Source organism: Eptesicus fuscus, chromosome 8, assembly GCF_027574615.1.
Source record: "Eptesicus fuscus isolate TK198812 chromosome 8, DD_ASM_mEF_20220401, whole genome shotgun sequence".
Lineage (NCBI taxonomy): Eukaryota > Metazoa > Chordata > Mammalia > Chiroptera > Vespertilionidae > Eptesicus > Eptesicus fuscus.
The window spans coordinates 16,770,125-16,788,889 of NC_072480.1; the positions used below are offsets into that span (position 1 = coordinate 16,770,125).

The 18,765-nt window shown below is 41.9% G+C and overlaps 1 protein-coding gene across 1 annotated transcript in view; it reads left to right on the forward strand.

The window, feature by feature from the left end:
* The window catches only part of RCBTB2 (RCC1 and BTB domain containing protein 2), a 41,501-nt gene extending 22,948 nt beyond the window's left edge, over positions 1 to 18,553 (forward strand). The window contains exons 5-12 of the mRNA XM_028151608.2: positions 443 to 601; positions 727 to 831; positions 1,692 to 1,834; positions 6,968 to 7,158; positions 7,696 to 7,822; positions 9,703 to 9,842; positions 13,833 to 13,963; positions 17,252 to 18,553. Of these exons, the coding sequence (XP_028007409.2) occupies positions 443 to 601; positions 727 to 831; positions 1,692 to 1,834; positions 6,968 to 7,158; positions 7,696 to 7,822; positions 9,703 to 9,842; positions 13,833 to 13,963; positions 17,252 to 17,392 (1,137 nt within the window). The 3' untranslated portion in view covers positions 17,393 to 18,553. The remainder of the gene's footprint in view (positions 1 to 442; positions 602 to 726; positions 832 to 1,691; positions 1,835 to 6,967; positions 7,159 to 7,695; positions 7,823 to 9,702; positions 9,843 to 13,832; positions 13,964 to 17,251) is intronic.
* Positions 18,554 to 18,765: the final 212 nt, after the last annotated feature.

An 18,765-nucleotide genomic window follows, 5' to 3' on the forward strand; every position in this document is an offset into this window, starting at 1 on the left:
GGTTATTTACAAAAAGAAAAATTCCCAAATTCTGGAAAAGATGGCTGGTGCAAAGTAGATACTGTTATAAATACTAGAAACCCAGCACGAAATCGCGCGGCCCTGCCCACCCGAGAGGCCTCGCCATGCTCACAGCCCCGCCCACCCACGCCGGTCTTTGGTGGTTACGGCATTAGGGCCACAGGCCTTTTATAACATAGATTATATGATACTTGGTAATAATTACTACTGTTTGTATAGATAACACCAATGACCTAATTTTATAAATTAATACATTTTAAAAAAATGAATTTTACCAAAACTTCTCTGCCTGTGTTGTGACAGTTTATGGATAGCAACCGCTTTGAGAGCAAAGATGAGGTGCCATATAAATATGTTAGTGTGTAATTGGGATACTTTATAAGTTAGTATATTGCATTAATTGATCTCTTCTTTCAAATAGGTATTTGCCTGGGGTTATAATAACTCTGGGCAGGTAGGATCTGGATCAACAGCTAATCAGCCGATCCCTCGAAGAGTCACGAGCTGCCTACAGAGTAAAGCAGTTGTGAACATAGCGTGTGGACAGATGTGCTCCATGGCGGTGGTGGACAACGGGGAGGTGAGAAGGTTCTTTCATATTTCACTTAAAAAAACTGCCTTTTCAATGTCATACCAACATGGCCTGCTTCTCACACAGAGAACTTCCTGTCTTTTGTTGGCACCGAGTCTCTCATTTTCTCTCAGGTTTATGTCTGGGGTTACAATGGAAATGGGCAGCTCGGACTTGGCAGCGGTGGCAACCAGTCAACCCCGTGTAGACTGGCTTTGCAAGGTGTTCGTGTCCAGCGGGTACGTCTGCTACTGGTTTTTAATTCTTTGGTGGCAAAGATAGGAACGTATTAAAAACGGTTTCTATAGCAGGATGAAAAATGTAGCTGCTTGGATATCTTCAGTAAGTAAAGGTTTAAGCTCTATTTCCTTGAATTAAGTTATAGTTTATTCATCAGAAAATTTAAATTTCTAGGGCACTCTCTTACACAATTGTTGGAATATAAATTGTTAAAATCTTTTCCAAGGAAATTTTGGCAGTATGTATCAAGAGGCTTAAAAATAGTCATATCCTTTGATCTGTAGTTCTACTCTATTCTAAGGAACCAAAGAGAAAGTCACTTACAGAATTAGTGGAGAAGATATGTTTACAAAGGGTTTTTATGATTTAGGAACAGTAGTCTATGTGATATTAAGTAAAAAAAAAAAGATAAAGAACTGCTTATATAATATGATCATTTAAAAAAGCTATCTGCATATCTTCATATAACTCAAAAAAATGTCAAGCTTGAGATTGCTTTCATACTTATACTTTTTTCACATTGAACATGTTAACGTTTATAATAAAAGAAGAAAATTCTTCTTAAAAAGTGAAAGTGTCTGTTGCTTATTAACTTCACCCCCTTGGTCTCTGTGAGCATAATGAACGCCACATTGAAGGCAAATACTGGCCTCATGTCACTGAAGGACTCAGAGCGAGCTGACTGTAATTTTGGCCGCATGGGACCTAAGCTGGCTCTGGAGAGACTGGTTAACTTAAATGCTTGCTCTCTTGGAGGCTGCCTCTTCCCTTTTTTTTTTTTTTTAATTCTTAACCTATTCTGTGAAAGCATATTTCTCTCTATTTGCAGGCCTGAGTGGATTTGGTTTTTCTCTTTTAGGTTGCCTGTGGCTACGCACACACATTAGTATTAACAGATGAAGGCCAAGTATATGCTTGGGGTGCAAATTCTTATGGCCAGTTGGGCACTGGCAATAAAAGTAACCAGTCCTATCCTACTCCTGTTGTTGTGGAAAAGGACAGGTAATATGTGCATTTTCAAAATAACCTCAATGTTCCTTAAGTGATTAAACAAAACTTAGATATAATATAGAATTGTGGGGAATTTACTGCTAGTTTTAGGATATTCTTTAACATGAGCATTCTTTCCTTTTTAAAATTGGCTTTGGATTGTTGGTGAATTTGACTTATGTCAAATATTCTATTTCCCTTAGCCATATTTCATCTATACCTCCAATAGTTACTCTATACAAACTACAGTGACTAAACCTCCAACAGATATTCTACATTCTTCTCCTCCCAACTGACCTTTTCCTGACCTCCTCATTGTTTTCTGTTTTACATTCTTAAGAGGAAGTTGATAACATTTCCAGTCTGTTTTCTGTGGTTTAGGAAAATTTGCTTCTTGATATGAATCCCGTATAAGAACAGACGACCCCAGGCAAAGGCAAGGTGCCTAGGCAGTGGCTCCGGCCCCAAACCTGGACTTGAAGGTTCCCTCTAAACTTTCTCCTCTCCTTCCTGTAGCAGCTGCAGCGTCAGCCACGCCTGTGCCCCACCCTGGACTTCCCTTGTGTCCCTAGGAGTCCAGGAGAAGGTCACCAGGCCATGCTTAGGGAAGGCCAGGTCCGCATCCTTCCACATCCTGACCCCTTTGCTGTCTCTGCACCAGCCCTTCTCCAGAAAGCAGTGTTTCCACCTCCTGGAATGGCAAAGGCCGCTCCCTTCTTGTGAAGGCTAATAGTGACCGTTCCACAAGTGAATGTAGGAATTTTGATTTCCTGTGGTGGGTAGTTTAGCATCGATGGACACTATTTGTGTTTCAACCAGTTACATTTTTCATAGAACATTATTACGGAAAAGGAAGGCTATCATTTTAAGTGGTTCCCTAAAGTACACCAAAGATATTAAAAAAACCTAGAAGTCTTTGCCGAGTAGGGCATTGTGGAAGTGATTACATATGGTGAGAACAGAGCAGTTAATATTTATCTAAACAGTGCTGGGCTGTTCTAACCTCCCCTTCTCCCAGGGATTACCGGATTGCTTTATAAGAAAGTAGTTAAAATGTAGAAGGCCTTTTTCTTTTGTTAACTGCTCATATATCTGTAGGTTGAGCCCCCATCCTGCCATCTGACCAGCACTGGGTCCCCTCCCTCCACACTGCCAGGTTGGTGTTTTCTTAGACTCAGGCCTCTGCTTCCTCTCATTGATACTATCCGGTATCTCAGGGTTCTTCTGGCTGGTATAGTAATCAAATAGACAGGAGACAGATTGGCAAGAGAAAATAACCAAATTTATCACATACATATGTATGGGAACCCCGCATGCTGAGACAGTCAGAGAACTTACATGCATGTGAGGTTCAGAAATGGAAGGGAACATGGGTATATAAGACATCCTGAGCTAGGATGAGGTAAGGTGCTTTGGGGGCTTCAAAGGGTCATTGCGGGATGATAAGAAGAGCAGACGTTTAGTAAATAGAAGTCTGTCCTGCCCTATAGATAGATCAAAAGAGGTTATCTCTGCTCTGGCCAGTGCATCCTCCTGTACGGCGAAAGGTTGCTGGTTCAATTCCCGGTCAGGGCACATGCCAGGGTGGGGGCTTGATCCCCAGTTGATCAGTGTTCCACTCCCACATCCATGTTTCTCTCTCTCCTCTTCTACTTTCCTCTCTCTAAATATCAATTAAAAAAGGATCCTAATTCAAGTTATTCTAGGTAGTTCAGGGAGAGGCAGAAATTTCTCTTGAGCCCATGGCTAAAGTGGCGTTTAGCTCAAAACAATCTGCATACCATAGAAGCACATCTTGGGGTGACTTGCCCTGAACTCCCACAGTATCAAAGGCCACCCTGGTTTTTCCTTGGCACCATGCTTGGACATGACATCTGCACATCCGTCAGCCTTTCCTAGCTCACCTTCTAGGCCAGTGGTCGGCAAACTCATTAGTCCACAGAGCCAAATACCAACAGTACAACGACTGAAATTTCTTTTGAGAGCCAAATTTTTTAAACTTAAACTTCTTCTAACGCTACTTCTTCAAAATAGACTCGCCCAGGCCGTGGTATTTTGTGGAAGAGCCACACTCAAGGGGCCAAAGAGCCGCATGTGGCTCGCGAGCCGCATGTGGCTCGCGAGCCGCAGTTTGCCGACCACGGCCCTAGGCTATTCTTCCTCTCCCTTTCAGCCTATCGTGCACACTGTTGCCAGAGTAATTTAAGAACTTCGTTCATCCTGTCATGGCTCTGTTTACACAGCTGTTTCCCACTTGTCTATCACATCAGATCAAATCTAAACCCTTCAGCCTTGGATCTAAGACTGACCCCACTGTTCCTAGCAAATGTTATTGTTCTCTGCTCCCCAAAGTTGCTTGTCTCTTCCGGGTAGGACCTCTTAATGCTGTACCTTCTTCACCCTATGCCTACACATTTGTCCATGTATTTCTTACCCCCTTTTACTTTAAATACTCCCTGAGGAAGGCCCAGGTATTTCTCCTTACTCACCAGAGCCTTGTAGGAGGCACTGTGGTGTTATCTGGGAATTGTTTGCAGTTTCACAGATACGCTCCTTCTCTCTTCAGCTAAAGCATGAGCTCCTCCAGGCAGACCCCATTGTGCTTGAAGCAGCCGTTACTCCCGGGAAGAACCATTTTTGAATGTGCACTGTGCTGGGTAGCTTACTTCATTTATCTTCACCACAAGCCTCCACCTCTCTTTTCTTTTTTAAGATGATAACATGGATTATAAGAGTTTAAGTACTAGTACTTGGCCTCTGACTCCCAGCCCATGTTTTGCCTACTGCGCCAAGCCATTTTAAGTGAATTGTTGCTCCTCTCATATGTGGGTGTAACGTGAGGGTAGATGGATGGTAGTAGTAAATTCACTTTCTTTGAATGTACTTATTTTATTTTTCCTTTTTCTTTATTTTTGGAAAAAAAATTTCCTTATTGAGAAGCAAAATAGTATTGACCATTTTCCCCATGTAGGCAAAGTTCGATTTGAGCCAATTTGACTGGCTTAACCATGTAAATAGGAAAGGCCTTACTAATTTGAATTGACCATTAGAAATACACATTCTCTACACACATGAGGCTTTGGCACTTAAAATGCTGAGTAGAAGTAGTAATATTGAGAAACCTCTACCGTTAGGCTACTGTTTGTACACCATGATCGCGCTTGGGGCTTAATGTTTTTCTTTAAAAAAATTATCTTTATTGTTGAAAGTATTACAGATGTCCCCGTTTTTTCCCCTCATCGAACCCCCCCTCCCACTCTACCCCCTGGGCTTAACGTTTTCTCACTTAATTCGCACACACTGGCCTCGCAATGTGATGAAACTGAGACTCCTAGATCTCAAGACATTCCCAGTCACACAGCCTTGTGGTAAAGCTCGCATTCAAACCTACCTCCACATCCAGGCTCCCCACTCTGGGACATACAGCCTCCTTTCCTCCAGTACTCGGGTTGTTTTCAAGAGCTGAGAGCTACCTTCTAATAAATCAGGGGAATTTCTTGCGCTGCACATGAAAAGAGCCTTCTGAGGGAACCGCCACAGCAATCTCCAGGTTGTGTGATGACCATCCTCCCTTCTGGACTGGGGAGCCTCTAGTTAAAGCACAAGCGGAGGAATATCTCCACCCTTCCACTGCTAGCCTTGGTCAGTGTGGTCTTCTCCAGTCTTCCGTTGTTCTGTGTTGTTGACTCTTTCCCAATGAGTCAATAAAATGATCTACAAATTATATTTAGTAAGACACATACTGGGTGCTTAGGGAGAGAGAAATAAGCCCGTGAATCAGCCTGGCAGGAACTGGTAATCTAACTGAATAAGTAAGATCTGAAAGATAACTGGGCCAGGCCGGCTGCTGTGGCCAGGCAGTACTGCAAGAGCTTAGGTGAGCGAGAGACCTCTTATCTCGTGGCTGTTTGAACTGGACCTTCAAAGACGGGTAGGATTTCTGAGGCAGGGAGAAAGGAAAGAACATTCCTGAATAAGGACTTGAACTGTGAACACAGACATTGAGGGGCAGTGTGTACCTCTGTTTGTTGGAACATAGGGTGTGTGGGCAAAAGTCATTTGAAAGAAGGTTAGACATGGGAGGAAGCCAAATTCTGGAAGGCCTTGATGTCACTTGTCTGGGTTTCATCTTGTGGGAAATCACTGAGGGTTTGAAAGTACTGGTGAGAATGGTGTTTCAAGAGGATTATTAACCTGCCAGTGTTGTACCATCGGGGTCAGAGGAGAGAGAAGTTCTAAGGCAGAGGGACCTCGGAGACTGTTCTATTAGTCCAGATGTGGGGGGTGTCTGACTGAGGGTGGTGGCTGATGGGGGAAATTACACAGGGACTATGTTATCTGTCACCTGGATATCCTGAAGAAAGGGGTAGGTGAGGAGGGAGAAGAAGCCAAAGATGACTCAGGTTCTGAGCTGCGTCACTGAGGATGCTGCTCCCATTGCCTGCCGCGGCAAAACCGAGGTGACCGCCTCACTTGGGGTAAAACAGTTTACTGTCTCTGAATCTGTATGGTGTGGCTTGTTCTTAGAGCAAAGTAATTGCTTCCAAATCAACAAAAACAGTGTTTTCTATTAGGCAGTGTTCTGAGAACGGCCTCCCTGGCAGTCACGAGCCTATTGCACCAGGTCCCACACAGGTGGATCCCAGAAAACTGCACGCTTGGGCTCTAGAGGACACAGTCCAGTGAAGTATCACTACTGAATTTACTGTTCACGGTGGGAGTTGAGGTGACTTACAGCATGCTCTACTTAACTCTAAAATTGGTGCTGTTTTGATGAAAATATTTTTTGAGCCTGCGTCAGGATGGCTCTAGCCTTTATTATCTACTTCCGTGAGTAACGTTTTAATAAAAAGTTATATCACCTTTTTTTTTTTTTTTTTTGGTCTTTACTCTCTTGAATTGTACTGGATTTCAAAATGGGATGGTACATATTTTTATAAGCCTGCTGGCTAGAAGTGGTGATAAGATCTTCATGAGTTATAAGTGCATTGAAGTATAGCTTCGATGTAAATACCTGTGTACTGCCTGAAAATCTAGGAGATTAGGTGTGTAACTTTTGTTTTGTGTTTTGAAATCAAACCTAAGGGGAGATGAGATAAAGCCATGTCTTCTGTTTACGTGTTTACTTGGTGTTTGTGAATTTAGAATTATAGAAATCGCAGCCTGCCACTCTGCCCACACATCTGCCGCCAAGACCCAGGGCGGGCACGTGTACATGTGGGGCCAGTGCCGGGGCCAGTCCGTGGTCCAGCCTCACCTCACCCACCTCTCCTGCACGGACGACGTGTTTGCCTGCTTCGCCACTCCCGCCGTCTCCTGGCGCCTCCTCTCTGTGGGTGAGCTGATCACTGTCCATTTGGGTGATGCTTGAAAACTAGGAAGAGAACTCTGGTGCTTTTATTTTGATAGGACTGACTTTGTTAAGTGCAGTATCACATCATTTATTTCCCTCTAATGGACTCCTGTGAAAAGGAACTAGTTTGATTGATTTATTTCTCTTAAAATTATCAGAAACGAACACTACATACTAAATTAAAAGTACTTTTATTTGACTACTTTTTAATTTGACTGAGAAATTGTTTTTTAGCTAGTGTATTTATTTAAATATTCAAAATTTCATTTAGTGAGGCAGTTTTGGACTTCGTAGTTGTTGTTTTGCCAGATTTATAAACAGATGTGTGTGAGGTTTTAACCCTTAATGATCACAGAGGTGCGAGTTCATATTTAGGGGAGAAGCATGGCTCAGTTGTGCATGCTTGTTTAGAGAGCTGATGTTTTCACGAGTGTCTGCGCCAGAGCCATGCTGTATGACGGCCTGCGCTTTCATTACGTCTGTGGCTAACTCTAGGAACACTGTGTTGTTATTCTCTTAGAGCCTGACGACCACCTCACAGTAGCTGAGTCTCTGAAGAGGGAGTTTGACAACCCCAGCACCGCAGACCTGAGATTTCTGGTGGATGGAAAGTACATTTATGCACATAAAGTCCTTCTCAAAATTAGGTATGGAATCACTTATTTTGAGAATTAAATAAGTAAATACATTTGTTATTTGCCAAGGAACTGCTCTAGGCACTGCAGTAACTGTGGACACACGTGAGGCCGGTTTTGCCCTTTGAGCTTTCAGTGCAGCCGAGGGAAACACGTTAAACTCGAAACAAGAAATACCAGAGGCCGACCAGGCGGCGTGGGTGTGGCTCAGGCAGGAGCTTTCTTACAGGAGCCCCCAGGCGTCCTTACAGGACTTGACCAACGGCCTTGGCTTCGGGGAGCAGCCAGCCTCGGGTGCGGAGTGCTGTGTGCTGTTAGCATTGCCGGCTTCAACGCGAGCAAACCTCCGCGCTAGGCGCTGGGCTCAGCCGGGAACATCACTCTCCCCACTCAGCTGGGGGGACGGGACTTTTAGAGGCTTGAAAAAAGAGAAGATCAGGCTTTTCCAGAGCAACAGATCCAGGATAGAGCTAACACAGATTTTTTTTTTAAAAAAGTCAAATATATTGATATAAATTTTGACTAATGAGTTACATCCATTTAAAGTCCATTTAACGTGCACATTTGAGGAGCTTTGACATATGAATACACCTGTGAAAGCATCACCCCAAGTCAAGATCTGTCACTCCTCAAACATCCCTTGTGCCCTGGGCTCTGGGGCAGGTAATCTCTTCTGTCAGATAGATTAGTTAGCATTTTCTAGAAGTTTATATAAATGGAATTATACAATATGTTTTCTTCTGTGCCTGGCTTCTTTATTTTCACATAATGATTTTGAAAACCATCATGTTGTCTAATAGATACTTAAATCCCACTGCAACAAATAACAAGCTCAATATAGCATTTTAGTCTCAAGTTCACCTCTCAGTAAGGTCAGTACTGAGTACTCAGTACAACATTTGTTCACTTTTATTATAGTCCATAAACCTTCATAAAGGGTGTGTGTGTGTGTGTGTGTGTGTGTGTGTGTGTGTGTGTGTGTTAGTTTTCCAGGGCTACTGGAACAAAGTACTACAAACTGGGCTTCAACAACAAATTTATTCTCTCACAGTCCTGGAGGCTAGGGGTCAAGATCAAGGCGTTCACAGGATGGGTTCCTTCCGAGGTCTGTGAGGAGGAATCTGATCCACCAGTCTCCTGGCTTTTGGTGGTTTGCTGGCAATCTTTGGCATTCCTTGGCTTGTGGCAACATAACTCCAGTCTTCACGTGGTGTTCTCCCTGTGTGTGTACACACCTGTGTCCAGATTCCCTCTTTTTCATAAGGACACCAGTCATACTGGATTAGGGTCCACTCTAATGACCTCATTTTAACTTGGTAACTTACCTCTGTAAAGACCCTTTCTTCAGATACTGTTATATTCTGATGTTAGGACTTCAACATATGAATTTTGTGAGAGACAATTCAAGCCGTAACAGGAAGTGAAAAAACAAAATTACCCAGCGGTTACAAAAACAGACTCACCTGACTTCCGTAAATGCTGCTCCGTGGACACGGTGTGGGTACTTTCAGGGAGGCAGCACTGCCCCCATCCAGTGTGGCTGCAGGGACAGCTCTCCCGCAGCAGGTTTGCATCTGCAACCTTGTTAAATTAACGGTTGGCTGAAAACTGGCCAGCAGAGGAAGTGAGGGGCCGGAGCAGGGACATGAAGGTGTGCAACTTGGCGAGTGTCATGTGTAGTGTTGTGTTACAACAGCTACAGTTCCTTGTAGCTGTTGCTTACAGCTGTAAGGAACTAAAGAAAGAGTTCAATCCCCAAATTTTCAATCCCCTGACATTAAAAAAACCTTCTCCTCGTTAGGTTCTTCCCCTTTAAGCCCCACAGGGGGGTGCTCCTTGTGTTCACTGCTCTTGCCCAGAAGCTAGGACCTGACATGCTTTTCTTCCTTCAGGTGTGAGCATTTTCGTTCTTCGTTGGACGACCGTGAGGATGATATTGTAGAAATGAGTGAATTTTCATATCCTGTTTACCGAGCCTTCCTGGAATACCTGTACACAGACAGCATCAGCCTTCCCCCTGAGGAGGCCGTAGGTAATTAATTACCACCAGGAGATTGGCAAAGTGCTGGGTAACTTGGCAAGGTGATTTCTGTGGAGCCTAAATGGATGTCGCTGTGAGTGCAATCGCAGAAGGAGTTCTCTTTTTGTGTGTTGAACCCAAACTCTATTCCCTTGTTACTAATCATTCAGAGGTTGACTGAATAGATAAAATAAGAGATAGATGAGTTATCATCACTGTGCAGCGGGTCCCACTCTTAATTACTATATGTTAGTATTGTACATAACTTTTAGCTATCATATCTATTGCCCTCAAGATGTTTTCATTATAAAACAGATAAAATCCTCATCATAAGCCCTGCTGGTCTCTGTATCTGTGAATTTCCATCCCAGATGGCTTTGGGATTAGACCACTGTGGTCTGGTGCATCCCATCCTGAAAGGAGTGAGGGGTGTTCACCTGACATTAAAAAAGCAACACAGGGTACCCAATGGGTGCAGAGTTCAATACATACTAAGTTTCAGTTTACAGCTGTAAGGAACCAAAGAAAGAGTTCAATCCCCAAATTTTTAAACATTCATTTGACAGGTTTATACATGTCAATAACATTTTTTTAACCAGATTAGCATATAATTTTACTCAGGTAAACAAAAGTCTGATTTCTGAAGTTTTACAGTTTCCTTCCTTTCTTGACAATGTTTTAGTGCCCATGCCTACTGTGTGCTGCGGCTCCTTTGGGTGTCTGCGGAGACAGACCGAGGCCCTGCCCTGTGGGGCTTGTATTCAGATGAGGGAGACCAGCCCTAAGCAATAAATGCAAGCGGTCAGTCAGGAGGGTCAAGAGAAGCCTCCGCTGGGAAGGGCTCTGAGCAGAGCCCTGGGGAGTCACGAGCGGGCCATTGCAGATACCCGAGGAGGAGCGCTCTAAGCATGGGTAGCAGTAAGTGCAGAAGTCTAAGACAGGAACAAAGTTAGCATGTGGATGAGGAGGGGGAAGGCCAGGGTGGTTGGAATGGACTGAGCAAGACTTATACTGGGAGGAATTAAGAAGTTGAAAGCTGGGCAAGATCATACCTAACCATGAAGGCCATGGCGAGGAGCTTGAGTTTTTTTTCTTGGTGTGAGGTTTTGAGCATAGGGTTGTGTTATTTAGGATTTGCTTTAATTCTGACAGTAAAATGGGGGCGGGGGGGGGGGAGGAGAAGTGGCTTAAACAAGATAGTGTCTTTCTCTCTCACACAGGGATACAGGGCAGGGCATTGCTGTATGTGGCCCCTGTGCTCATGGTCCAAGACCGCATTTGCATTACAGGGAGCAGGATGGAGGAAGGGACAGCGACAAAGGGGTGAAGGGCAAATGCCCAGAATCTTACGGGAGGAAGGCTCCTGGAAGTTCCACTTCAAACCATGGATGGGAGCTGGCCAAGGCCATAACCCAGCCAGATGCATAGGAGGTGGGGGGAAGTGTGGTCATATCCAGGTGGCCATGACTGTGTGTGTAGTGGAGAAGCAACAAGTAGCTTCTACCATAGGAATGACATGATTTGTCTTTAAAAGATCAGTAATTCTAATGGCTCCGGAGTGAGATGACGGCACCCTGGGTTAGTGGTGTAGCAGTGGTGGCGTTGAAGAGACCAGATTCTGGATATTTTAAAGATGGAGCTGATGGTATTTGTCAATGGCTGGGATGTGGGTGTGAGGGGAAGAGAAGGATGACTGCGCTGAGGTGCTTGAGTGGCGGGGGTAATGGAAGCATCACTCACTGAGATGAAGAAGGTGGAAAGGGGCTGCTCTTGAATTTGAAAAGTCAAAGGAGCTGATCCGACATCCAAGTGGCAGTTATTTTATCAGCCCGCCCCTAACATTTGCAGGGCCCTGGGCAAGAGTCCAAATAAAGGGCTACGTATCATACATCTGAAAACTTAGTTATATATGATGCTAACTTCAGATAAAACGTGTTCAATGCTCAGACCTTGAAAAGTATACCTTCATTGAGAACTGGAAGGCCAGGTTTAAGTTTCAGTCGGAATTGAGAGTTGTGCGACTCCTTGGAGTTCGGTGCTGAACACGGTGGCCTGGGAGGGACAGGCCTCGGCCTCCAGCTTGCAGCCAGGCGCCTTTCCTTCCCCACCACCAGCTGCATCCTGATCACAAGGGGTGTGTGGGCACCACGGCCTGCATGTCCAAGCTCCAGCCACCCCCACCTAGGGCCACCCCTTGAGGCTGGGGGGCTGCGCGTTGGTGGTATGGTTTGGAGGGGAGGGAATACCCACACATGTGGTCTCAGAGCAAGTTAGTCGGGGAATCCCAGGGTCCCAGACACCCAAAGTGTGCCCTAAGTCAGAATGGGTACACGGCTCCTTGACCACACTTTGGTGATGAGGGGTGTCCCTGGCAGAAGTACAGAGTGAGGCCCCCTGAGCAGAGACAAAGGGCAGGATCCTGTCTCAGGGCAGTTCTTGCGAGTCCAGGTCGGTGTGAGTCTGAAGCTGGGGCGTGCACAGGGCTGTTGGCATGAGTTTGGGAGTTGCTGAGAACTGACCAGAAACCACTGAGCCATTCACAACTCTTAACGGTTCCAGCATCCTCCCATGGACCACAGGCTTCTCTTTCAGAACTTTGATAATGTAAGTCATATCACAATGACAGCACGTTTCTGACCAAATCCTTCCACACGTACAAAACTCAGTAGCAGACACAAACAAGAACAGTTAATGTTGTGAGACTGATGAAATCCCTGCTGTCTGTCCATTAGGCCCTCTATGAAGTAGCTTGCTTGGAAGGTTAGCTTGAAGTAGATGTAACAATATTCCAGTAGCAGGGTTTAGCTAACCTTCTGACCAGCCTAGGACTGGATGTAGACCTAGCAAATGCACTACTCCACAGGCTCAGGACTACTTAAGCTCACGATGCTTGAATGCCATTCATGCAAAGGCAAAAGGACCCTCGCGATATTTCGAGCCAGGCCTCATATCCTAAACACTACTCATTTCACCAGTAACAAAGTATTTCTAGCTCTTTCTGAAGATTTAGGTAGTATCTGAAACGCCTGACAAGGGTCTTTCAAATGCTAACTGGCCATTCCTGACTGGAGTACTTCATAGTGTCCTATGGGGTAGATAACACTTAATGGCATTTGAAACCACCGGGCTGGAATCCCTTAGGGCGGCGGTCGCCAACTGGTGGTCTGTGAGGTCCGAAAGGTTGGTGACTGCTGACTTAGGGGAATAAGTGAAATAAGAATATGAGGATTGAACCCTGGGGCACTCAAACATTTCAAACTCAGGAAAAATGGTCTAGCCAAGAGACTGAAGAGTAACTAATGAAAAAGAAGAAAAACACAAGCAAGTAACAAAGCATTTCAAGAAAGGGATGATCATCAGCCACAGGAAATTTTGTGTCCTTCTTGAGTAAGATGAAACTGGAGAATAGCCTTGGACTTGGCATTGTGGCAGCCTTTAGTGACAACCCCAGGTGTGATGTCAGGAGTGGAGGGGATGGAATTATGCCTGGAATGGCCTGAGATGAGAATGGGAACTCAGAAAATGGAGGCAGCAAGCAGAGGACTCTCCCCTGGAGGTTTGCTGTAGAGAGGAGCAGAGAAACAGGGTAGGGTGATGAGAGGCAGACATGTCTCCATGCAAGGTTATTTATTTTTTCTTTTTTAAAGAGATGAGCGCTATTATAGCATGTATGTGTGCTGATGGAAATGACCCTAGAGCAGACATTGGTAATGCAGGCAGACAGATAATTAGAGGGGCATTTCTAGGAAACATATTAAAGCCTTGTTCACTGCTCTTGTTTTTTCCATGGCTGCTTTTTTGTCTATTGTGTTTGCTCAGTTCAGCTATGTTCTTAGGGAAAGCCACCTGCTCAGAGTGTATGAGCACAAGTCTATCTATACAGCCTTCACTAAGGATTATATTCAAAATAATGTAAAAAAAAATCTTAAGGGTTGAGTGAGTTTAAATCGGGATGCTTGAAGTCACTCCTCCCCCCCCGCCCCAAACATCTCTTTCCACCAGGATTGCTAGATTTGGCTACATTTTATAGAGAAAATCGTTTGAAAAAGCTCTGCCAGCAAACTATCAAGCAAGGCATCTGTGAGGAGAATGCCATTGCCCTGCTCTCTGCTGCTGTGAAGTATGATGCTCAGGTAAGAAAAGCATTTTTTTCAGTTAGCTTTCCTTCTGGAAGAAAAATAGGTAGGTGTCTACTTCATATCTTTACATTAAGTAGGTTAAGTACTTAATGTAAACAAATACAATAAAATATCAGAAGAAATATTAGTGAATATAACGTTAGGGTGGACCTCAAAGGCAGGAAGCCATAAAGGAAAGGATTGATGGATTTGATTTAAAAAAAAAAAAAGATGCTTATACACCAAAAAATGCCACAAGGAAAATTAAAAAGTAAATAATACGCTGGGAAATTTTTTGCAACATATGATAAAGCAAGCTTACCATAATGTATAGTTCTTAAAAATAAAAAGATAATATGAGCGATTTGACTGAAAAAATGAACCATATAGATTTATGAACAAATGAAAAATATAAATAAAAACATTTGTCACACCAGGGAATATATTTTTAGAAATACTACAGCTCAGAACAATGGCTGTCCTCCTAAACTGCTGATGCAAGCGCAAACTGGTACAATCATTCTGGGGCACAGTTTGGTATTATATGTATTAAAAACTCTAAAGATATAATTCTTTAAGAAATTCACATAAAGAAATCTGTCTTAAGGAAGTAATCATGGGTTTGAACAAAGATTAACTTAAAAGATGTTTATTGCAGCATTGTTTATAATTTTGAAAAATTAGAAAAAGTCAATGTGAACCCTAGAGAATTGTTTAAACTATATAGAATATTAATAATATGAAACCATGCAGCTATTCAAGATATATCATTAATTGAAAAACTATGGTCCCATTTTCATTTTTTTAAAAAGTATAAATAGCTCAATTTAAAAAGACTTCTTTTTTTTCATTATCTACGAAGAAAAAAGACTGAAAAATATAGTCAGTGGTTATCTTTAGATGGTGGGATTATGGATGATTTTCATTTCCTTATCTTTGTTTTTTTCTGAACTTTGTGCAGTGACCATGTATTGTTTTGATAATAAAGAAAGGAAAGAAAACCTGTCTTAGAGCTAAATCTTTAGGAAACAGGCTATACTTCTTGGAGTTGATTTCCTTTTGTTTTAAGGATATCCTCTCCTTTGGTTAAAAAAAAACAGGGACATTTTAGTGGTGGGTGGAAAAAAAGGTTTTAACCTTTTTTGTGCTTATATAAATAATAATATGCTTAGTAAAGAAAATTTGAAAAATAAAAAAAGAATAAGGAAGGAAATGACTCATCAACCAGAGAACATAACATTTTCACACAGCTCCTTCTAATCTTTTCCTAGATTACATTATGTATATCTCTAAATACTAGTGTTTTTTTGTTTGTTTTACTTAATGTTTTAAAAAGTCTCACCCAGCTAGAAACATTGACATTTAAAAGCATAGTGAATGTTAGTCTTGCATCCAGGTAATGCTTTATTGGGCATTTACAACATGCAAAATGCTTTCTGGCAAAAAAGAAAAAATCAATGTGCTTTTTGTAGTTTGTTAAAATCATGGTGATAATACTGGACTCTGGTGAGCTACCTCGGATGGCAATATGGTGGATGTATAGTGTTTCCATCTGAACTAGGCTTAATTTCCAGGAAATTTTCATATTCCCTACTTATATGAATTATTAAAACTTCCAGCCCTCTGTTTTCTAGAAAGTAAGCTCCTTGAAGAATGGCAAGGACTTTGCTTTGCTCACAACCAAATCCTTAGTGCTTAGGATAGTGCCTGACCCATATCAAGAAATGTTTGTTTAATGAATTTCAACTTTGCCTGTAGAGGCACTGTATTTTACTATAGCCCATCTAACTAATTTTTGTACCTACAACACATAAGAGACAATCAGTAAAGTAGACCATATGTATACTTAAAATACAGGTTTTCATAAAGAACAGTATTTGCTGTCTTGCTTCAATTCAGTGTGCTATAGACAAAAAATGTCATTTCTAAAATTTTAAGCAAGAGTCCATAATTTCAAATGGATGTTGGTATATTCAGTATGTACTAATGAAGCACATTTTTATGTATAGTCACATGTTCTGATATTGAGTGTGTATGTGTGTGTGTATTTTTGGCTGTTCTATCACTTAGGGCTTACCAGGGACTTAGAGATGTCATATTGCCAGTGTGACCCTAGCAGCCTACGTAGCTGTTTAGGGGTGAAATGGATAGGTTTTCTTCATGTAGTTTGTTTCTTTTTTTAAAACATACTGTGAACTTGATTGGCATGGCTGTTAGTACTGCGAATTTTTGCCTGTGTTTTCATCTCCAGCATCTGCTATAATTTACATGTGTAATGTGTATATGTGATTGCTTGGACATTATTTTGGGCTTTTAAAATAAACCAGCTAATACAGCAGAAACTTTTGGTTTGACTTCTACCTGGCAGCACCTTGTCCTGGGTCAAGACAGCACCATAGCCCAGGGTCAAAGGCAACTAGAGTCTCCGCCAGCTGGCCTCACTTTAGCTCTAATTTGGGGCCAAAAAAGCATCCAGCCACCTTCATTCTGTCTCAAGTTTACTGATCTGATCAAGAGAAGTACTATCGGACTATTCGTTGGCCCAGAGTGAATTATAGTAAGGCAGAAACACCAATCTGAGGAATTTCCTTTAGGAGAGAGAAAGTCATGATTTCTTCATTTTCCCAGTTAAGATTACTGAAGGTAATCAGGGTCTGATGAAACAACCATCCCATCTTTCAGTATTTGTTAAAAGTATGACACTCCTCTTTTATATTCCGACAACAAACAAAAGGGTGGGAACCTTTTTTTTTTTTTTTTTTGCCAAGGGCCATTTAGATATTTATAACATCATTGGCGGGCCATACAAAATTATCAACTTAAAAATTAACCTGCTATATTTGATTAAACATTTAATTAACTCACTCCTAATAGCTTGGCAGGGCCAGACGGAATGATTTTGTGGGCCTTATAAGGCCCATGGGCCGGATGCTCCCCACCTCTGCCCTAGGGGAATATACTGGTAAAAGAGGAGTGTCATACTTTTAACAAATACTGACAGTGGAATGAATAGTACAAATACTAGTACTCTCACTGTGAAAGGTACAGAATCCAGACATGTAGGTGCCTGTCTCTGGTATTGGCTGGTGTGGAGGAACCTGAATGTTTTACTATGTCATTTACATTTTTACAACCATAGATTCATATTAGCACTATAGTTTTATAACTATTCTTTAGGGATTGCCATACCAATATGTCTTCCTATTTGCTATCAAATCCTTTTTCCTTGCTTGTGTATTTTCATTCTATGTTGCATTACATTGGAAAATATGAATTTGTTAAAATATTTTTTGTTGTTCCTAGGATTTGGAAGAATTCTGCTTCAGGTTTTGTGTAAACCATTTGACTGTAGTAACACAAACCTCAGGCTTTGCAGAAATGGACCATGATCTCCTGAAGAACTTTATCAGCAAAGCAAGCAGAGTTGGAGCCTTTAAAAATTGATCCTCACCTGCAGGAAAACATTTTTAGCATTCCTGTCTTCCCTTCAAAAGCCAGAGAATAACTTCTCTTTAATAGTATTAATGATGAGCTACATTTGGCTGAATACTTACATTCTGTCAAAAGAGGGATGGTGGTCAGTCTTCCCCACCTGCTGAAATCCAGAGTTGATAAAAAAGGAATTAAACTCTCTGATCAGATGTGACTAAGCTCCAGGGAAAACAATTAAAATGTCTTATTATATTTACCATTTCCTCTTTTGAGTCACTTAAGTTGGACACTTTTGGCATATTGGTCTAAGTATATGCTAGTCTGGCCGAATGTTCTGTTATTCAACAGGCTGATATTGCATAGATAGCATGACAAGGAATGCTGTCACCTCCACATTTTCAGCATCCAGTACCTTGCATATAGTAGGCACACAATTAATTTATTATAAATGTTAAGTATGCCCTGAGAATAGCTTTTTTTTGTGGGATAATGGATGGAGGAGTAAGTTGTACAAAAACAAATTTAAAACAGCATGCATCTGTTAAGGTTCATACTCTTCTGGTGCATCGTTCTGAGAAATAGTGGCTAATTTAGAGCATTAATTAGAATTCACAAAAGGCCTTGGCAAATAAATTGTCAAAGGCCTAAGGGCTAACTTTAATTTTCTATTTACTCTGAGTCATTGATTTCGCTTATGGGATTATTGAATATGAAGTACTATCTTTGAATGAATGTTATTTCTGGGCTCACCTGCCTTACATAATTGCAAAATGTCCTTTGCTTTTGTGTTGAGAGATTTGCCTCTGTATATAAAAATGTTTGTGTTTTTCTTGTAATTGTCTTTTATGTCACTTTAAATCAGGTCTCTTAACCTGGCACAGTGTAATTATAAAATACCAGCTGAAAAGGCACTAAAACTTACATTTCATATACAGCATTAGGAAGAATGAGATAAATTTATACTTTTAGATCAAAACAAGTTACCCAACTGCAAAATAAAAACTGGAATGAGATATAGGATAGTATCAGATCCTCCTAATATGTTTCACAATATGATATTATGTAAAGAAAACTCTTGGAACTAGAAACCTGAACTATTTGATAATAAAGTGCTTATTTGAGTATAATAGAACAGATGTGTTTTTTAAATTTATTAAAAATTTTTTTCAAATAGTTTCTATTCAATATTATTCTGTATTAGTTTCAGGTATACAGCATACTGGTTAGATAATCATGTACTTTACAAAGTGTTCCCCTGATATTTCTAGTACCCACCTAGCACCATCCTATCTAATAAAGAGGGAATATGCAAATTGACCATCACACTGTCACAAAGATGGCGGCGCCCTTAGTCACAAGATGGCTGCGCCCAATCCCCTCAGCCC